This window comes from Acomys minous (assembly GCF_964271855.1).
Source record: "Acomys minous genome assembly, chromosome: 4".
NCBI lineage: Eukaryota > Metazoa > Chordata > Mammalia > Rodentia > Muridae > Acomys > Acomys minous.
The window spans coordinates 96,566,461-96,589,280 of NC_140486.1; the positions used below are offsets into that span (position 1 = coordinate 96,566,461).

At 42.4% G+C, this 22,820-nt stretch overlaps 1 protein-coding gene across 1 annotated transcript in view; it reads right to left on the reverse strand.

The window, feature by feature from the left end:
* Positions 1-4: 4 nt before the first annotated feature.
* LOC311595886 (2-acylglycerol O-acyltransferase 1-like) overlaps positions 5-22,820 on the reverse strand; it is a 38,773-nt gene continuing 15,957 nt past the window's right edge. The window contains exons 8-9 of the mRNA XM_084778966.1: positions 15,562-15,676; positions 5-93 (exon numbers count right to left, since the gene is read on the reverse strand). Of these exons, the coding sequence (XP_084635092.1) occupies positions 39-93; positions 15,562-15,676 (170 nt within the window). The 3' untranslated portion in view covers positions 5-38. The remainder of the gene's footprint in view (positions 94-15,561; positions 15,677-22,820) is intronic.

Below are 22,820 nucleotides of genomic sequence, written 5' to 3' on the forward strand. Positions count from 1 at the left end.
TCACAGCAAGCACTGTCCCTTCCACAGGGTCTGCTGTTTCAGCACTGACCAGGAGGCAGAAGTTCTGGTGGGCAGGAAAGAATCCAATTTCCCCTGGAGCAGGAGGCAAGGGAGGGTGCTTAAGGCTGAGGCAGGGTGTCACTGTTACTGTGCAGAGCTAGGCAGATCACTGGGCACTTCTGGAGAGCTCAGCTTGCCTCTTGCTCAATTGCAGGGCCTGGGTCTCCGCCCCTGTTTGACCATTTTTAATCTGATAGGTTCTGCTGGCTATATTGGCTGCACAGCAAGCCCCAGGAATTCTCCACATCACCTCCCCAGCCTGACTTTTTACCTGGATTCTGGGCACCAGGCTCTGATCTTCACGCTTGCAAGCATCTGAACAGTCGAACTCTCTCTCTCCAGCCCTTCACCTGAGTTTTAAGCAACTAATTTAATTAAGTGAAGGTCTACAGGGCAAAGGGAACTGTATGTGCAAAGGTCTTCCTAAGGAAAGGGAAGGGTGCCAGCTGTGACAGGTTGGTAAAACTGTTTTTTGTTTTCTTTTGCTTTTCTAGTTGAAGAGTTACTTTCTTCTCTCTTAGATTTCTTTCTGAGCCATACTCGAGGCTCCATGGGGACACTGTGATTCCACACTATGTCACACACTGTGAAGCTCTCTCGCCAACAACACTTTACAAGTATCCTATGCACTCCAGTTTGCAGCTAAGAAAATAAGGAAATCGGGGCTCAAAGTAGAGGCTAGGTGGGCTACACCTGACCCTGTCTCAAAATTAAAACAACCTACACACACACATACACACACACACACACACACACACAGAGAGAGAGAGAGAGAGAGAGAGAGAGAGAGACAGACAGACAGACAGACAGACAGACAGACAGACAAGACAGACAGAGAGACACAGAGACACAGAGACACAGAGACACAGAGACACAGAGACAGAGAGAGATCTATATATTGAAAATAAAAACTAGTCTTTGTTTGTTTTTTCAAAAGAAGGTTTTTCTGTATAGCCTTGGCTGTCCTAGACTCACTTTTTAGACCAGGCTGGCCTCGAACTCACAGCGATCCACCTGCTTCTGCCTCCCGAGTAAAACAAGCATTAAAAAGAAACAGAAAGCCAAAAACAAACCACAAAAGTCCCAAGTCTTTAAAAGCAATTACAAAACCAACTCCCAAAACTGATACCAACACAGAAAACACACATTTATTAGTTGTTAAACTCTTACCACCAGAGAGATATTTGAAAAGTCACAGAAGCACATGCAATGTAGGAAATACAAAAATTTATCACTCCTGCCGCATGGTGGCGGTGCACTCCTTTAATCCTAGCATTCAGGAGGCGGAGACAGGCTGATCACTGTGAGTTCGAGGCCATCCTGGGCTACAAAGTGACTCCAGGACAGCCAAGGCTAACACAGAGAGACCCTGTCTCAATAAACCAAAGAAAAGAAAAAGCTTATCACTCCTAAAGAGAGGATTTGAACAGCAGTCCTTTTGCATTGGGACTACAGGAATAAACCACCACTCCTGGCTCCATGCCCTACCTCTTTACACATACTTTGTAGCATAAGGACCCGAGCTATAACCTGACACCCATAAAAAAAGTAGGATGTGATAGCATGCCTGCTATGCCAACACAGACAAGACCTGGCTAGGGGCTGGCTGGACAGTCTAATCAAATTGGAATGTTCCAAGTTTATTGAGAGAATCTATCTCAAAAAAGAAAAAGAAAAAAGAAAGGCGGAGAATGAGAAAAACATCTGATATCAACACACACACACACACACACACACACACACACACACACACACACACACACACACTACAAATGTAAGAACTAGTCACTTGTGGTTTAGATGCAAATAACTAACCAAAAAATCCCAGAGACAAAACAGAGTCAGTCATCCTCTCTCTCTCTTTCTCCCCTCAATCTCTCTCCCATCCTCCTTTATTCATCTCACTTTGTAATCCAGGCTGGTCTGGAACTCACAGTGATTCTCCTGCCTCAGCCTCCTGACTGCTAAGATTAGAGGACACCTGCCACCATGCCCAGCCCAGCCCAACCCTCTCTTCGGGAAGGATACAGAGTGGGTGCATGCCACACTGTCCTCGCACTCACCGCCTTCTTTGGCAGCCTGCTTTAGTGAGAGGGAAGGCTGAGCCACACACAGTAGCAACTAGATTTCATCTCCACAGAAATGTACTTTCTACCAAAGAGTGATGACTTCACTTCCCGGCCGCTGCCTGTGACAAGGGGTCATGCCAATGCCCTTGATGTAAACCTACAGTTTTAAAAGCAGTGTGACACTTAGGCTGTTTCCATGTTCTGGCTATTATGAATAGGGCTGCTATGAACATGGTTGAGCAAATTTTCTTGCTGTGTGCTGGAGCATCTTCTGGGTATATTCCAAGGAGTGGAATAGCTGGGTCCTGAGGAAGCCCTATTCCCATTTTTCTGAGATAGCACCAGATAGATTTCCAAAGTGGTTGTACTAGTTTGCATTCCCACCAGCAATGAAGGAGTGTTCCTCTCTCCCCACATCCTCGCCAGCATGTGGTGTCGCTTGAATTTTTGATCTTAGCCATTCTGATGGGTGTAAGATGGAATCTCAGCGTTGTTTTGATTTGCATTTCCCTGATGATTAAGGAGGTTGAGCATTTCTTTAAGTGTTTCTCAGCCATTTGATATTCCTCTGTTGAGAATTCTCTGTTTAATTCCATGCCCCATTTCTCGATTGGGTTATTTGGTTTGGTGGTATTTAATTTCTTGAGTTCTTTATATATTTTGGATATTAGACCTTTGTCAGATGTGGGGTTAGTGAAGATCTTTTCCCAGTCTGTAGACTGTCGCTTTGTACTCTTTACGGTGTCATCTGCCTTACAGAAGCTTTTCAGCCTCATGAGGTCCCATTTATTAATTGTTGACATTAATGCCTGGGCTGTTGGTGTTCTGTTCAGGAAGTTGTCTCCTGTGCCAATATGTTCCAGGCTCTTCCCCACTTTTTCTTCTAAGTGATTTAGTGTCTCTGGTTTTATGTTGAGGTCTTTAATCCACTTAGATTTGAGTTTTGTACAAGGTGACAGATAGGGGTCCAGGTGCATTTTTTTACACATAGACATCCAGTTAGACCAGCACCATTTGTTGAAGATGCTATCCCTTTTCCATCGAATGGATTTGGCTTCTTTGTCAAAAATCAAATGACCATATGTGTGTGGATTCATATCTGGGTCTTCGATTCGATTCCACTGATCAACCAGCCTGTTGCTGTGCCAGTACCATGCAGTTTTAATTACTATTGCTTTATAGTACAATTTGAGATCAGGTATGGAGATTCCTCCAGAGAACCTTTTATTGTACAGGATTGTTTTAGCTATTCTGGGTTTTTTGTTTTTCCATATGAAGGTCCCTCAGTAGAAGAATGGATAAAGAAACTGTGGTACATATACACTATGGAATACTATTCAGCTATTAAAAACAAGGAATTCCCAAAATTTGTGGATAAATGGATTGAGCTAGAAATGATCATAATGAGTGAGTTAACTCAGAAGCAGAAAGACTCAAATGGTATATACTCACTTATATCTGCATATTAGCCCAACGGGCATGTCCCACGAAAGCCTTCACTTACCAGGAAACAGAGACAGAGAAGAGGACATTCTAGTGGGACTCTAGATGTGAGATTCATGAGAGAAAGGCAAAGTAGAAGGACCCAGAGGGTCCTAGGAGCCTACAAGTAGAACATTATGATAGGCAGATTTGGGCACAGGGGTCCCACTCAAACTAGGCACCAGACAAGGACAATACAGGCGGTAAACCTTAAACCCCTACCCAGATCTAGACAATGGACAGAACACTCTCCACAGTAAAGTGGAGAGTGGGATATTACGTTCTCACACACTCTGGTGCCACACCTCTGACCATGTCCCCTGGATGGGGAGACCTGATGGCACTCAGAGGAAGGACAGCAGGTTACCAAGAAGAGACTTGATACCCTATGATCATATAGAGGGGGAGGTAATCCCCCTCAGGAACTGTCATAGGGGAGGGGAATAAGGGGAAAATGGGAGGGAGGGAAGAATGGGAGGATACAAGGGACGGGATAACCATTGAGATGTAACAAGAATAAATTAATAAAAAAAAAAAAATAAAAGCAGTGTGAGAAGGTTTGCAGGGAATTGCAACCTCACAGCGGGTCCCTTGGAAAGAGCAAAGCTGCCTGGAAGCTGCTCCCTCCAGAGAAGCAGAAACAGTGGCCACTGACAGTTCCACAAACTTCGAGCTGTACATGAAGGAAAGGAACAACTCAAGCTCCACTTGGCATTCAAGGAACACTTAGGAGGAAAACTGCACAAGCCAAACAACACATGTACGCATTTCCCCAGGGATACTCCCCGGTGTCTCTCACAGGGCCTGAGGTCGTTTTTTGTCTTTCTGCTTGGTTTTCCTTTGCTGCTTTAAACTCTATATGTGACTGTACAGTAGATGGAGCCTTAACAGCTGGAGAGACCTCTGAGAAACCGCACTAGTGAACGTTACACATGGCCTTTGCATGATGGCAAAATTCCTTACAAAACCTTCATTCGCCACCTGTAGGACTATGTGGAATTTATGGCTGTGCTCTGAGTATCTGAGAACCACTGGCTAGGCTTAATTAAATCTTCAGGAGACCCTAAGATGTTAGAAGGGAAGCCTACCTTCTTCCCTAAGGAGTGAACATAACATTTCCCAAATGCCAAGTGTCAAGCCATTTATATAGACCTTTTTAAAGGTCATAACTTGTATAAATTTGCAAGAAGGTGTTTTTCTCAAGTTGTGAACCCTGCTTTGACATACCTGGGCTTCAACTGCCTAAATGGCTAATCCAGCTGGTGATGGGAGATCAGCCTGGCCTCCTCACTAAATGTCGTGTTAAAATTCAGGCCTCCGTGAAATCAAGAAATCATAATCCTGGGCTTTCAAGAAATTTCTTTAAAGGATGAATCATGGGTCTACAGCACTGTAAAGGCTCTGCTCTGGCAAAATAAAGAATTTTCAGATTGCCCATGCAGAACAACTTCCCTATTCTTGCTGTTGTGTAGCATGTTTTTATTATTTTTTATTGTGTATGAGGTATGCATGTGTGTACAGACGGGGACACACGTGCATGCATGTAGCATGTGCATGGAGGCCAGAGGACAATCTCCAATGTTCTTCCATGGGTACTGTCCGCTGTGTTTTCCACGTTTAGGTCCCTGTCTTGGCTTCCTTGTCTTTGAGCTCCAGAGGTCCACTCCTCTTTATCTCCACCCCCAGGCTTTGCTTTTTAAGCAGGTTCTAGGTGCTCCTACTTGAAAGATCATCTCTTCAGCCATCGGGTGGCACTGTTTTATCGTTGCTGAGAGCATGCCAGGCTCCCTCCAGCCTGGAACTTTACATTTCCAAATGTGAAGCCTGAAAACATAGGAATGAACTGTGATTGGATGGACTTACTCCCAAATAGTGCAGGAGACAGGGAAGCAAGCACTCAGCCCTAGAAGTGTTTGGAAAGAACATTGTTTTTAGTGCCATTCTTCCTACCTAATGCTCAGAAAGTAAGCAGCCCCAACCTGACTTCTTATGGCAGTGGGAAGGGTTGCTGATTATTGCTGTGGGCCAATTAGAGAACAGGGAATTTCCCATTTCACATGGGCCTTGGCTTATAACAGGTTTCATTACTATGGAATAGTGTGAAGAGAATGTAATCTTGCTTTAGTCTGGGCCCAAGGTGAAAACAGTTTTGAGATGCCACTCCCCTGAGACTTTGTATCCACAAACTGATAAACATATGAGATAGACTCAGAGGAGCAAGTATCAGGCCAAGACAAAAGACGGAGGCCTGCAACTCTGGGTAGGCTATGAGACAGATAGGAGGTTCCTGCCAGATGGTGCCAGGAGTTGGAGGCTTGGCTCTCTTGGGTGATACCTCCAAATTTGGTCCTCAGATGGTGTGGCTTCTTCTGTCAGGTAGATGATCTGCAAGACTCTTGAGATATACACCAGGGGAATTTCCCCCTTGGAACTGATACCCAGAGGTATCATTCTTCTTCTCCTTAATCTCCTTTCCCTCCTATTTAGGGTAGTCAGGCTGTAGGGAGATACATACCTTTAATAAATTCCTAGTAAAATAGATTCATTAAGGAATTGGAACCAACTAGTGGTGCTCGACATAGGGCCCAATGGGTTCTGTAATTTCTAATGGTATGAGGGAAGATGCAAATTTTGAGCATATAGAAATGCTGTTTCAGGGTATCAGCAAAATCGCAACTGCAGTTACAAAACTCTTGCTTTATACCTAGAGGACATTTTCTGTTTTTTCTTTGTCTTTTTATTGTATTTCATTCTTAGAAGGATTGGAAGAGAGGCTAATAAGATAGGAGAACCAGAAGTGTCAGTAAATTCTATCCTTTTGGAAAGAATTGCAGACTTGACTGAAGAGTTGGAGAAAGTGGAGAAAGAAGTTAAAGGACTAGGCAAGCAAACAGCACCTTTGGTGAAAGGAGATGAAGAAAAATAAAAACTAGATGAACAGGAAAGCAGACAAACAAAAAGGCCTTTGGAGGAAAATGTTCCGATAGAGAACCCCCCTAGAGCCACACAGACACCATCGGCTTTTCCAGTTACTATAAGACGTCTGCCTGCTCATAGCGGTGCTGAGGGGCATGATGAAATGGCATGGCGTCCAATAGATATGTGGGATTTAAAACATTTTAATGAATCTGTCGTGGGGTATGGAATGCATTTGGCCTTTGTTAAACAAATGTTAAGTAACTGGGCTATGCAGCATGGACTTGTTCCCCAACATTGGAAAAGTTTGGTTCCAGCAGTATTAGAAGTGGCGCAACAGCCGGGTGTGGTGATGCATGACTTTAATCCCAGCATTAGGGAGGCTGAGTTCCAGGCCAGCCTGGTCTACAAAGCAGGTCCAGGACAGCCAAGGCTACACAGAGAAACCCTGTCTTGGGGGGTGGGGAAGGAAGTGGCGCAACAATCACAATGGCTATCATGGTGGTAAAATGAGGCCATGAGAAAAGAACAACAAAATATGACAAAGGGGATAAATGTTGATAAAGATCTATTGTTCGGTGAAGGGTGTTATGCTGACTTAAGAGAACAAGTTCAATCTGAAGATAGAATAATGTCATGTTGCAGCCTAAGAGCTTGGGGCATAGTAGAGGAACCTGGTAAGACAACCACTCCATTTACTGAGGTATTTCAAGGGCCTGGGGAAGCCTTCACAAAATTTTTGCTGAGACTGAGTACAGCTTTAGATACAGACATACCAGTCTCTGAGACCAAACAGGCACTGTAACTGATTATGGCATATGAGAATGCAAATACTGAATGTAAGAGGGCAATTAGACCATTAAAGGAAAGAGGAGCTCCGTTAGATGAATGGGTAAGAGACACGGTTAATATTAACTCTCAGGAGCATCAAAACAATATTATATGACAAGCTATAGCCAGAGGTCTCAGATATCATAACACCCAGTGCTTTAATTGTGGTAAAATTAGTCATGTGCAAAGAAACTGAAGAGGTAAAAGTTCCAGCCACCAAAATAACCAGCACAATAACCCAGAAGAAAATATTACTCATAGGAGAGACAAGGAGCTTCTGGCCATGATGGTAGCAAAGTGCCAAGACTTCCAGGGTACTGTAGTAGTTGTGGGGAAAGGAAAACACTGGTCTAGGGAGTGTCAATCTAAAAGAGATATCTTGCTGACAGGAAATGGCAAGAGGGGCCCATTGGCTCAGGACCCCTCCAACAATACGAGCTGGTTTTCCACGGCCAGGCCGGAAGTAACAGACTTGTAGGAAACTGCAGATTAGGAACCAATGCATGCTACTAAAGGCAGCACAGCTTCGGATCTGGCCTCAGATATGTCTCTTACACTCTCTCCACAGGTTGAATGTTACAAAATGAGCACTGGTGTATACGGCTGTTTGCCTTCAGGGACAGTAGGAATAGTTCTGAGAAGAAGTGAATTAACTTCTCAAGGCTTTATTGTACAAACCAGTATTATAAATGGAGATTGTAAAGAAGAAATTAAAATCATGGCATATGAAAAGAAGGAGACACAAATTAATGCAGGGGATAGAATTGCTCAGCTCTTACTGTTTCCTTGCATTAAGGGCAAAGCGACAAATCTGCTCTAGTAAAAAGAACAGGTGCATTTGGGAGTACAGGAAAACGTGTGTCCTGGCAAACAATAGTTAATGACTAGAGGCCTAAATTAATAATACAAATGAATGGTGTTGAAATGGAGGTCTGGGGCTGGAGAGATGGCTCAGAGGTTAAGAACACTGTCTGTTCTTCCAAAGGCCTTGAGTTCAATTCCCAGCAACCACATAGCAGTTTACAACCATCTATAATAATATCTGGTGCTCTTTTATGGTGTGCAGGCACACATGTGGGCAGCACATTAAATAAATAATAAATAAATCTTAGAAAGAAAGAAATGGAGGTCTGGTAGATACTGCCGCCGATGTCACGATTCTCTCCAAACAGGCTTTGGAATCCAGATTGGCCACTCCAGAAGGTTTATACAGAAATTATAGGTATCGGTAAATTATCTTAAATAGAACAAAGCATATGGTATGTTAAGTGTGTGGGACCAGAAGGGCAGACAGGGCAGCTGAGACCGTATGTGGCTGACATACCCATAAATCTATGGGGCAGGGGTCTCTTATGACAATAGGGTACTCAGATTAATATTTCTGCAATTACAGAGATAAACAATGATGAAGCTAAGGCTGAAATGGTACATGATTCGGGGGAAGATATTAATATGAGTGATCAGGAGCAACCACAAGCTATGCCCATTGTCCAAACACAGAACTTCTCAGGTATTGAGTTTCCAAGTTTATAAGAGGGGCCACTGCTCATATATCAACAGACTTGCCCCTCAAATGGATTCAAACAGACCTGTGTGGCAAGAGCAGTGGCCCATAACAAAAGAAATAGTGCAGGCACTTCACCATTTAGTACAAGAGCAGCTGGAGGCTCAGCATATAGAAGAGTCTACCAGCCCTAGCAATTCCCCTGTGTTTGTTGTAAAAAAGAAATCAGGAAAATGGAGGATGATAATGGATCTGAGAGCAGTGACTAGAGTAATTCAACCTTTACAGCCTGGAATTCCTGTACTTTCCTTGTTACCTAGTTCATGGCCTATAATAATGATTGACTTAAAAGATTGTTTTTTCATAGGCAGTTTCCTCAAGCTATCATTTACTATTACATGGATGATATTTTGTTGGCTGACTCTGATGCTGATACTTTAGAAAAATGTTTAAGGAAACACAAAGAATTATGCCATGCTGGGGATTACCGTTTGCTGTAGAAAAAGTACAAAGATGAGATTCAATGACCTATTTAGGCTATAAGTAACTGAACCAAAAAAATTTGGCAACAAAAGGTACAGATCAGTTGTAAGCTCTTACTTACTTTCAAAAATAATGGGAGATATTAACTGGTTAAGGCCTACAATTGGACTAGCTACTTATGAGTTAAGAAACTTGCTTCACATGTTACAAGCGGATTCAGATTTAAACAGTCCAAGGTGTCTAATAGTTGAAGCTGAAAAGGAGTTCATTCTGATAGAGCAAAAACTACAATGAGCATATGTGGATAGGATTGATCCTAAACTTAGTTGCACTTTGGTTATTTTACCTTCAACACATTCTCCTCCTGGGATCCTTAGACAAAGGAAAGATAGAATCATGGAGTGGATTTTCTTAGTAAATAAACAAAGCAAAAAATTGAAGATATACATAGAAAAATTTTCTGAATTGATTACAAAGGGTAGAATAAGATTACACCAACTGTCAGGAACTGACCTGGTGGTAATTGTAGTGCCTCTTACTAATTCTGAGATTATGTCATTATGGGTAATCAATGAAGATTGGTTTTTAAAAAAAGGCTTGTAGTAATTATTTGGGAGAAATTAATAACAAATACCTGAAAAGCAAATGTATACAGTTTATAAAAAGAACAAATTTGATCCTTCCAAGTATTGGAAAGGGGACACCAATTCCAGAGGCACCCACCTTCTATACTGATGCAAAAACATTGAGTATGGCTGGTAATAAGTCTGATAAAATGACTAAAGTGATCAAAGCCCATTTACCTTGGTTCAAAAATCAGAATTGTATGCAACCCTTATGGTATTGTTAGATTTTCCTGAATTGCTTAATATAATTGCTGACTCTCAATATGCAGAAAGAGTTGTTTTGTATCTAGAAACTGCTGAATTTACTCGTGATAACTCAGATTTAACTACATTATTTATGGAACTGCAACAGGTCATCAGAAGTAGAAACTATCCCTTGTATATTTCTCATATTCAATCCCATTCAGTTTACCAGGCCCATTGGCACAAGAAAATGAGGAAGTTGACTAATTATTCATAGGAAATGTGTTCAAAGTCTCAAAATTTCATGAAAAACATCATGTTAATGGTAAGAGTTCGAAGAAAAGATTCCCTGTCACTTGGCAAAAAGCCAGAGAAATAATTAATAGGTGTCCTACATGCTCTTTGTATAATCAAATGCCATTACTGGCTGGAATTGACTGTAGGGGTACCAAAAGGAATGAAATCTGGCAGATGTTTGTGTTTCACTTTGCAAAATTTGGAAGACTAAGTAAGGTACGTATATCATTCCATGGATACATATTCAGAGTTTCAATGGGCAACTGCCTTAAGTTCTGAAAAGGCTGATTGTGTAATTACTCATTTATTGGAAATAATGGCAATTATGGGACTATCTTCACAAATTAGGACTGACAGTGCTCCTGCATATGTGTCCCTTAAGATGAAGGAATTCTTTACATATTATAATGTAAAGTACATTACTGGTTTACCACACAATCCTATAGGACAAGCAGTTGTTAAGAACTAACCATACCTTAAAAGAGATGCTTATTAAACAAAAGGGAAGGGTAAAGACCCTCCAGGGACAGGTTAAATAGTGCTTTGTTGACTTTAAATTTTCTTAATATAGGTTATAAAGGGACAACAGCAGCTGAGAGACATTGGATTATAAAAAAAAAATGAGGAACCAGGATAACCAATATACTATAAAGATCTGTGGACAATGGGATGAAAACCTGCAATAGTTTCAAGATGGGGACATGGTTATCTTTATGTTTCTACAGGGAGGGAAAAATATGGTTGCTGACAAAACTTATAAAGACTAGATCTGACCAGGGAAGACCTCCTAGTACCTAAAAAATGAATGTGTTCATATAGCAAGGGAATCTTAAGGGCCACCTGGTCCTTACGACATGGCAATCTTTTACACGGCTTGGATATTGCAGCTCAAACAGATGTATAAAATTGATAGCTTACCCCTGCTCAAAAATAGGACAGTTTATCTTTAGATAATTTGTACACCTTGCATATTCCATATATATGTAGAAATGTACCTATACTAATACTTTCAAAAGTTTGTGTATTTTCAGAGCAAAAACAAAAACAAAAACAAAAAACCCAGATAATAATGAAGAGAAAGCAGATAGCCCAGGTGATTCAACCTTGAAAACTGCCTCAGCTACTGGTTCCTGAAGAAACTGCATGCATATCAACGTTAAAAGGGCTAGCCCAAAGGATCAACCCCCAAAAGACTGGACAGAAACAGATACAGCTAGCTTTTCCAATGCTTGGCCGGCCAATGTCCTGTTTTTTCTAAGGATACCAAAAAGATGTTTTTTTCCCTCAGACAGCAAAAAGTAATTTTGAGAGCAGGATGCCCCCATTTCCAATAGGTGAGGTGGGTGTTTTTGGTGGGTTACTAGTGTTTGTTGGTTATAAGTTAGCAAAAGTTACATTTAGGGGTTTCTTCTTTCTCCTATCTTTCTTTCTCTCTTATCTTTCTATCCTATCTAGCATTAGGGGAAAAAGGGGGAAGGACAGAAGGATAAAAGAGAAGGATATAGTTTTACAGGATAAAAAGCAGATTATTGAATCTACTAGCTTCAAATATTTTACATTGGTATTGTAGATTGATGGAAATTTAAGAGTATGTTATTCAACTTTTGCTTTATGTATTGCATATTGTATGTTGATAAAACCTTAAACTATATATTGTATGTTGGTAGAAATTTAAGATTATTTTGTTCATTGTTTACTTAATGTATTGTATATGTGCAACTCATTTGAAAAGGTGATATACAGTTCTATTCTTATGAAAGCTAAGTGTTATAACCTGTTCAGGATGGTCAGGGATAAAAGTTGGTAGTCACCTATAAATGTTAATAGGTACTAAATTAGCTAATTACAGAATAAGCTCTATCTAGTCTCTCATATATATGTTAAGCAAATAGTAAATAGCTAAAACAAACAATGTTTGTTTATCTAGATACATTAAGATAGATGGATTAAGCAAACAATACACAGATATATAACTAAATAGATATGTATGTGCATAATAGTAAATAGAAAGATGTTCTTCAAACACTTCAGAGATCTATAGAATATGGCACTTAATAATAAAGGGCTTTTCTGATGGAGAGACACACCTGCTCCTGACAACACCGCCAATCTACTTCAAGGGAGATGATGGGCATAGAAGAAATAAATGTGGCAGAATGACCACTGGACTGAAGTAATGTTCTTGTCTCTACTGGTGATGGCAGACTGATAGCCCAAACTGTGATAATGTAAGGGCAAAATTAAAGCCATATCCTATATGTAATTTATATTCTGCATTTAATACCATGTTTTGTATGAGAACTTGTCCTCCAGGTGACGTCACTCCCTCTTGTGCTCTGGGAAAGACCATGCACTGCCATAAAGTAGACCTGCCAGCATTTTCCAGAGACTCCACTGGAGTGATTAGATACAATTAGTTCCCAACATTCCTCTGAGATAAAACCAAACCAAAACAAAACTTCTCCTCCAGAGTCAGCCTCCACCCAACCTGCCTGAAGGTCGATATTCCTATGACCCACAGGTTTCCCTTGAGATCCAGCCTCCACCCAATATGGACCCACCAATGAGTTGCTTTAGACTTCTGCTACAAAAATCTGTGCAGGCTAAGAATATAAAAACCCAAAGATTCTTCTCTTCATGGTGCCTCTTGCCAGAGTATAGGTCAACCTTAGCACGCAAGATCAATAAGCCACTTGCTTTTGCATCAAGCTGGTCTCTGTCTCTCATTTGGGGTCTCCTGGAAAGAGATTCCATCCTGGAGTCTTACAATAATAGCAGAGCACCAGGTAACTGGCTGTGCGGTTTTCACGAGACTGGCTCACCAATTATGTCTGTTAGATATACTGAGCCTAAAAGCTGAAGACTGGATGCCCCAACAATAGAGGAAAACCTGTGACTGTCTAGGCAGTCAACTCTTTCTGTCCTGTCTTGCTTTTGGAAGTTGCTTGCTTGTGCTTCTTTCATATTAGATAATATTTCCTTCTTGAATCTCTGATGGGGTTGAAGTCTAGATAACTACAGTGTTGTTATAAGCTTTAGTTTAAGGACTAAAAACACGTTTATAGGTTGAAAAACGTAATTTCTAATAGAGATTTTAGAAAACTTTGGACACTAGACTAGGACTCACTATGAGAGGATAGTGGGATACTTTCTCCAAGACTGTAAGCACAAAAGGACTGGATTATCTACATGCAACTTGTACCTGTTGACTCTGTATATATGTGTATTTATGTATATAGTTCTTATAGTTTGCCTATTTAAAAACATCTTTTTTTATAGAAAGGGGGATGTATGAAAGAACGTAATCTTGCCTTAGTCTGGGCCCAGGATGAAAACAGTCTTGGAATGCCACCCCACTGAGACTTTGTCCCTACAAACTGATAAACATCTGAGATAGACTCAGAAGAAGTATCAACCTAAGACAAAAGACAAGGGCCTGGGACTTTGGCCTGGCTATTATATTGTAAAACAACCATCTATGGGAGGAGGGAACCTGAGAGAGAGAGATGGGAGGTTCCTGCAGGGTGGCCCAGGGAGGCAGCATGGCACTCTTGGGTGATACCTCCAAGTTTGGTCCTTGGATGGTACAGATTCTTCTGTTGGGTAGATGATCTGCAAGACTCCTGAGCGTTACGCCAGGGGAATTGCCCCATGGGACTGATAACCAGAAGGCTTCATTTTTTTTTTTAGGTTCTTTTTTTTTTTAAAGATTTATTTATTTTATTTATTGCATATGAGTACTTTATCTGCAGAAGAGGGTATCAGATTACATTATAGATGGTTGTGAGCTACCATGTGGTTGCTGGGAATTGAACTCAGGACCTCTGGAAGAGCAGGTGGCGCTCTTAACCACTGAGCCATCTCTCCAGCCCGAAGGCTTCATTCTTGTTCTCCTTAATCTCCTTTCCCTCCTACTTAGGGTAGTCGGGTTGTAAGGGAGGTACATGCCTTTAATAAATTCCTAATAAAGTAGAATCGTTAAGGAATCAGAGCCAACAGAATAGCTTTAGAAAAACCTTCACATTTTAGCCAAGTTACTTGTTACACTCACTGGGAAATTACTTATTTTATGTCCTCTGGTTGCTCCCAAGCTGGCCCTGGCACCAAGATACCAACAAGCAGAGAAGACTCAACTCTGCCTACCTTAAACTGGACAGTACTCAGAAGAGAGGGTGTTTTCTTTCACAGTTTGTCTTGGGTGAAAAGACGACCACAGGGAGGAAATTACAAGTACATCCATTGCATACCACATCTGCAGCACCCTATACAATGTCCTAAAACCAGACCATGACATCTTCCATGTAGACATCCTTTTCTGTTGCAAATGCACATGTTTCTGAGTGTAAAGAGAAATGACACTGGCTCGTATCCATGTAGGATTCCACGTGGCAGACTCATCCTGCTTCAAAAATCGGAATAACAATTCTGCAGATATATTGATGGGACCTGAACAACCTAAATTACCTAGTACTAAAACTGACATTATGCAGGAACAATTGGTCTGCTCAGTGGAGCCCCGTCTCTTCAGCTCTCTACATGGCAAGTCAATCGGTCTCTAAATGGTCAGTTGTGCTGACCAACAGCTGCCCTGGCCACTGATGACACACTGGAGCCACAGTACTGATCACTTAGAGCCCAGAGGCCCTTTGAAGTTGGTATTTTGCTTTTTCTCTGAGCATGTGAGTAATTCTAAACCTTTTAGGAAACTGAAGAATGTTCTAGTCCCCCTAAACTCAGAAGAAGATTCTTAAGCCTTAGTCATCTTCAAGCCATTCCTGTAATCATCTAATGTATTTTTATTTTCCAGTATTAAGGATCAAACTTAAGGCTTTATCCATGTCAGGCAAGCATTCTAACACTGGGCTACAACCTCCATTTACTGTATTTTTATTTCCCACAATACAAAATCCCAGCAGCGGTCTCCACCACTAATATCTTTTAGTTGCAATTTCATCCTTAGTCAAAAAAAAGAAAGAGAGAAAGAAAGAAAGAATTCCACAGAGAACTATTTAAACTATTTATTTCTCTCAACAATGCTTTCTTGTCTTCCTTTGTGCGTGGAGGAGGCAGTCATGTAAACACCAGGGTTTTGTGCTCTGGAATACCGTACTTCCCCTTGTGCTCTTCGAATAGTGTCCTCAGCTCCTCCAAGTAGGTCTGATGCAGCTCCTCAATCTGCTCTGGGGTCGGCTGCAGAGTCTGCTGAACAGGGATGGGGCGGCCAACTGCAAAGGGCAGAGCACACATATCATCTTCGAGGAACAACCACCCCTCCACCGCACTCAGCCTGTGTCTCCAGTGGGCAGCTACGGGCTGGGCTGCCAATCTGCATTCTGCCAGCCTGCTGGCTCCAGTCCTCTCCTCAGCTCACTGGCTGCCTCCCTCAGTCACACCATCCCACTTGACAACAAATACAGACTTTCCCTTCTCAGCACACACTGGGCTGTCATTCTCCTGGGGGTTGACTCTTGAGTCATACTCGCTGCTGTGCAGACTGCAGCTGTGAGCAGAGTAGGCGTTCCTGTGTGCCACGTCACCCTCATCTCCCCTGGGCATGGCTGACAGCCAGGGCACAGCGTTCTTAGTGTGATTCACTGTGAAATGCGCAGGCCACCTGGCATCCCTCAGGTCTGTGGGTGTTTGTCAGTTTGTCTTTTTGAGACAGGGTTTCTCTGTGTAGCCCTGGCTGTCTTGGACTCAAATCGAAGACCAAGCTGGTCTTATACTCACAGTGATGCTCCTGCCTCTGCCTCTCCAAGTGCTGGGAATGAAGGCGTGTGCCATCATGCCTGGCTACTCTATTCTGAATTTAAATATGTAATATATATCTTTTGATATACAGTATATAGATAGACATACATGTCTATCAATATCTTTTGAAACAATAGAAAGTGTCACATATCATTACAGTGGAGCCTCTGTGCAAGAGAAAGTCATATAATCACAAAACTGAAAGCGACCACAGCTCATTATGAAAACAGTTACATAAGCTGAGCAACATTATTCACTGGAATCCAAGGCGACTAAATTTTTAGAAGAAATAACAAATAGTGTGCCACACACGATGTCTAAAATGTCCTGGAAAAGTGGAAAAACGAAGTGTGATTCTATCTGTGAAACAAATATTTTTAGGTGCAGCAGTGTTTTTAGTGTGCAGGAAAAACTAGGAAAGATGAACATTTCCCTCCAGAGACAGAGTCAGAGATGGAAAAAGGTTGATTTGATTTGTATCATATGAATGAATGTTCCACAAGGAAAAAGGCATTTATTTCACCTATACACTCACAAAATGCCAACTGGTAGTAAATTTGGCTCTTCTGTATATGTTTTTAAAAGATGTTTATATACTAAGTAATCTCAGAATTTTAGAGTTCAAAACCACAAGTCTCTGTGGCCTGTGTACATCCCACCCCCTGCTGGCCTGATGATGCTACTGCTCCAGGTTGGTTAACTTCAAACCTTGCTGCAAACTGTTCTGAAGTCATTAGCTTGGGCATGAGGCCCATGGGCATGGCTGTAAGAGGAAGCTGGAATACACAAAGGCAGGGGCCTGCTTTGTCTTCTGCCAAGCTCCATGCAAGGATGAGCTCGCGCCAGTAACAGAGGTGAATATGTAAGAAAAACTGAGCAACTGTGAAGGAGTAGAGTGGCAGCAAGTGATAAAGAGCACCAACAAGGAAGCTGAGGGTCATAGAGAAAGGAGCATCACACCCAGAGCCTGAATTGCTCAGGGGTTCACCAGATGGAGCCTGCACACCCTCATGGACAGGGTTACTTGACCTTTTGGAGGTCAAATGCATGCACAGCAGACATTAAGTGCTCAGACACACAGCGAAACAACTGGAGGATATAAACCAGGTGTGCTGCTGTGTGCGCGTAGTTGCAGCACTCAGGAGGCTTAGGCAGGAGGACCAGGAGTTCCAGGCCAACTCCGGCTCCATAGTAAGCAGACTGGATGGATCTTAGCTCTCTCTCCACCCTAATTTTTCCTGGGTGTGGGATGAGAGAGTATAACTTGACGTTCTCAAAGCTGCCTCTCAGTTCGGAAATTTGAGGAAGGAAACTGAGAAACTCTACCCAATGGACCAGTGAACTTGTAGTGTCACAGAAAAAGCTGTAGTTTCCAGTGAGACTACTTCAGTGAGGGTGGCCAACATGACGGTGCAGTATGCAATGGGGACTGATGAGAGGCATTGCTGTCTAAGGTGAAAGTCACTGCGCTGCTCCCAGCTTAATGTCACAGGAATTGTGACCTCTCCCCTAGGGCATCTTCTTTCCAAGCAATGAGTGACACCATGGCTAAGCTCAATCATATTCCCTTTTTATAAAGTTTCATTTCATTTCAGTGGTTCTTCCAGGAGCCCCAATATGCCCTTGTCTTGTGAATTAATCACAAGATCCCCCCTTGTTAGATGCCCACAGCCCACTTGCCTTTCACTGGGAACACTGGGGACAAGTCTGTGTGGGTTCCTTTCACCTCCTGTTTGTTGAACTTGAACTGAGCCTTTATTGGAAACATTAATACTTATGGGTGTCTATCAGATGTCACTAAATCAAATGCTGAACAGCCTAGGAAGGTTACCACAACAGCCTCTCCTTCACAGATAAGGCAGGCTAATATCAAAGCTAGCCTGGGCTAAAGAGTGAAACCTTGTCTCAGAAAAATGGAGGGAAAAAACCCCTACCTGGTGTGTTGTAGTTTTCATTACGTCGTGGCTGATGTGCTTCAATGCTGCAGCTTCAATCTGAGCCCCTGTTGGAATGTGGCTGCTCCCTGTGGCCTTGCACAGCAGGCTTGTTTATCCCCATGTGCTGTGCTAAATTTACCAGGATTAGAGAACTGGAAAAGCACAGCAGTGTGCCAAGGACTCCAAGGATCCCTATCTTGATTTAAAACCATTCTACTACTGTGCTGTGTGCACCTCGGAGAGAGGACAAGGAGTTTTGTGACCAGGGAGGACAGCAGCCCAAGGGCTGGATGCTCATTTCCTCCCCTCAGGCAAGAAGAGTATTTATCTTTCAAATAAAAGCATCTTTATTTTGCTTGTCTGCAGGAAGAGTCCATAGACCTTATAACTCTCCATTTTTTGTTTTGTTTTTGCTTTTAGACACAGTTTTTCTGTGTAGTCAAACTGATCTTGAACTCACTTAAGTAGCCCAGGCTGGCCTCAAACTCTCTCAACCTGTCAAGCACCAGGATTGCAAACTTGTACCACTACACCACCCAAGACTCTCCTAGGGTCACGTAGCACACTCCCTTCTTAAACTGTACCATTGGAGAAAGAAGAGGTGAGCATTTGTGGCCAGGTGGGACTGTGGAGATACTTGGGAGCTGGAGGGACCCTGAGTCCAGATCCAGTCAGACAGAAGTTCAAAGGATGGCAGTTGTGTGTGCATGCATGCATGCATGACTCCGGTGCATGGCCGTGCAGACATGAACCTTCAAGGAGCAGTGAGCATGGCTTACTAAGCACTAAAGTGTTGTACTATGCAGTGCAGGGTGCCATGGTGGCACAGGATTATTTTGAGCTAAAGGCACCTAAAACACTGCAGATGGTGCTTCTGCGATATGGAGAAGGGCACTATAGACTTCTCTATTCCTCCTAAGAGAAGGAACTAAAACTCCCATGTAAACGGTGCCTCCTTATACCAGGGAGAAAGAAACATTCTTTTCAGCAGACAGGGGAAGTAGCCAAGAGAAATCCTTGCAGACTGTGTTACAATAACCTCTCCCTGTCTATAGTCTCTGCCTACATTTTAGCTTCTTTTCCTCCACTGCCTGTCTTTGGACAAGCCAACATGTAAACATGTCTCCCGAGCACTTCTGTGACTCCTCATGATTTTATTCTTTCCTTTAACACCTCCTGTCCTATAAGAAAACTTCATTTGTGTTTGCTTCCTGGCCTCCTATTTCAGAAGTCCCTTAGCCTGTGCTTTCCCCTCAAGTATGTGATGTCGATTTAATACACAGTGGACATTTTTTGCCCTTATGTGGGTTGGAATCAGTTTCATTAAAATAAGACACATTTCCTTACCTTTTTACTTAGAGAGAGTCCAAGCTTTGTATCCCCTCAGCCACATTCAACCATTCCTGTGTGCTTTGCATGCACATGCACACATATGGACATCAACATATAGGGATTATTATCTTTAAAAGAGTTTTTTGACACAAGGTCTCATGTAACTGGGGCTGGCCTTGAACTCATTATGTAGCAAGGAATGGCCATGAACCCTGGCTCCTCTTGCTTCTAACTTTCAGGTACTGGGTTACAGGTATTCATCTACCCTACCTGTTTTATGTGAGGTGACAGTTGGGGGATTGAATCTTGGCTTTGTGCTGCCTGGACAAGCATTCCACCAACCAAGCTACCTGCCTGGTCTGTTCATTTCTCTGTTTGGTTTTGAGACAGGATCTAGTATGCAGCCCTGGCTAGCATTTAACCTGACATAGTCTTCCTGTTTCTGCCTCCTAAATTATGGCATGCAGGACATGTGCCACCATGCCAGGCAATGGCTCTTATTTCTCTCTTCTCTCTTCTCTCTCTTTCTCTTAAGAATTTATTTATTTATATTTATTTATTATTATGTATATGGTGCTAGGCCTGCACGTACCCCTACAGGCCAGAAGAGGGCACCGGACCACATCATGTTGTGATGCCACCATGTTGTGAGCCACCATGTGGTTGCTGGCAATTGAACTCAGGACCTTAGGAAGAGCAGCCAGTGCTCTTAACCTCTGAGCCATCTTTCCAGCCCCACTATGTATCTCTAAAAACATCTGGAAGTAGGGCTTGGAGAGCACCAGTTCAGCCATGTGCCTCGACCCTAACTATTTCATTTTCTAAGAATGAGGCAAAGTGTCTGACACATCACCACACTCACACCCACAGAGCCTTACCATCCTGGGACATTTTGTACAAGATCCACACTGAACTCTGTCAAGGGCTTCCTTAGCTATGCTGGCATTGATTTACCCAACTGATGACAGCTGTGAGTCTCTGAGTGCCTCCTCCTCTCTGTCTTTCCAGAAACTGAGAGATTTTTGTTTTCTTTATTTGCTTGCTGGTTTGCTTTTAATGAGACATTTGTCTATTTCCTCACAAGTTGACTTGGGTTAACATTTTGCCAAGAATCCCTGCTCAAGGAAAGCTTAATACACTCAGCACTCTCAGCAAGCTGGTCAGGGAGTTTTGTGTTCTGTACATCTGCATCATGCTCTCAGGACTGGGACATACAGCTTTGCATATCGTGAGCCCTGGAAAAGCCCAAGGGAAGATGTGACAGCTACTCCTACCTTCTTTCTTAGAATTGGAAAATCTAAGGCTGGGAAAAAAGAAAACCCTTCTAGTCACTCAGTGTCAGACCTTAAACCTCACCACTTCCCTCAGCTCACTGCCTGATATATGATGAGGATTCTTAATGTCATTATTAATCTGTACATCTGAGGCCATGTTAGCCACAAGCCTTGATGACACATATACCAAGAACCAATTCCTCCTCCCTCTCTCCCTCCTTATTTCCTTCTTCCTGCTTTCTCTCCCTCTTTCTTTGCCTTCCTTCCTACAATACTGGGAACAGAATTTGTCTCTTGCATGTTTGGCAAGTACTCCTACATTAAGCTAACTAGAGCCTAACTATGTAGCTTTTGTCCAGGCTGGCCTTGAACTTGATCCACAGCCCTGGTCAGCTTTAAACTTGTGACCTTCTTGTCTCACTGCCTAGTAATTGGGATTAGAGGTCTATGCTTGGTCTGGTTCACACTGGTTTGGCTTTTGGATCTTGCCTCCCCCTCTGTTGTCCTAAGTATGACAGCTGGGTATAGACATAATGTTATTGTATAATTCAAATGCTGATTTCTGTATCCCCACCCCCGGTATCTGATAGCAAGCCTTGTTCTGAGAAGGTCCTGTATCAATGTTGTATAAACGCTGCTCCCCAATTGTCCTCTTGTATGCAGATAAAGAAGTTGATAGCCAATCACTGAGCAGGGGACAGAATACAACTGGACTTCCTGCCAGCCAGGGGAGGAGGAGCTAGAAGAGGAAGTGGGGGAATCAGCCACAGCACAGGTGCAGGAGAGATGCAGGAGATTCAGCTGGAGCAAAGAAAGAATGAAAAAGCAAGTAACTTAAGGATTTGGGCAAAGCTGGAGTCAGGATAGCAAAGACGGTCAAGAACAGACTAAACCTGCTAAATATTGTGCTGTAAGATTTATAAACAAATATAAAAGTGTCTCAGTTATTTGTGTGATGGCTGGGTTAAGAGAGAAACTAAGAGATACAAACAGTTTGATAAAAATAACCATTAATAGCTCGGTGTCTATGAAATCCATACTATAGTGCTGGCTCAGAGGTTAAGAGCACTGTCTATTGTTCCAGAGTTCCTGAATTCAATTCCCAGCAACAACATGATGCTTCATAACTCTTTATAATGACACTTGGGGCCCTCTTCCAGTGGGTAGGCACACATGAAGGCAGAGCATTGTATAAGTTATAAATAAATGAATCTCAAAAAATATTTAAAAAAAAGAAATCCATATTATTATCTTCATTAAATCCTTTTGATAATAACAGGCTGCTGGAGACACTACTGACTAAGGACACTGGAAGTCAGCAGAGGGGTGAGCTAGTGGACTGTCCCCTCACTCTCAGTTTTCTAAAGAGGCACAATGCACCCTATGGATGACAATACAACTTGACAGCTGGCTCACATTTAGGGACTTCATTTGTCCCTGGCTTTGTCAGGATAGGCAGAATTTAACAGAATCACACACCAAGCCACCGTGCTTACAAAACAGACAAACAAAAACACACAAAAGCTTAATGCAATGAGGTAATAATTAAAATCCTTTAACTCAACAGAATGCCCTTTATTTTCAGTACTTACAAATTTTTGTGACCATATGCACGACATGCAATTAAACTGTTTCCTTGAATCATAACTTGTAATTTATGTTATACTTCTCTCCCATAGCTGAACGGAAATGATGAGATAATATGATGCCAAAGAAATGCCCCAGTTGTTCCTGGAAGTGCAATTGTAGCTCAGTGCTCCCTGTAATAACTAACCAACAGGCTGCTACACCCCATCTGAGTTAAATATGGCAGCTAAAAATAGCTTCCTGTGACTACATTTGAACTGCAAAGCTCGTGTAAACTGATGGCAGAAAGCGCTGTGTGTCCATGTGCACCTGGCACCTGTGGAATCCTAGCATTAGGGGTTCCAGTGGGAGTAGAAGGATTTGAAGATCAAGATCCCCTGGCTACAAAGTGACTTCCAGGCTAGCCTGGGCTACAGGAGACTCTGTTATGAAAGAGAAAGGGGAGAAGGGGAGGAAGAGGAGAAAAAGTATTGAAGGAAATGCTAGTG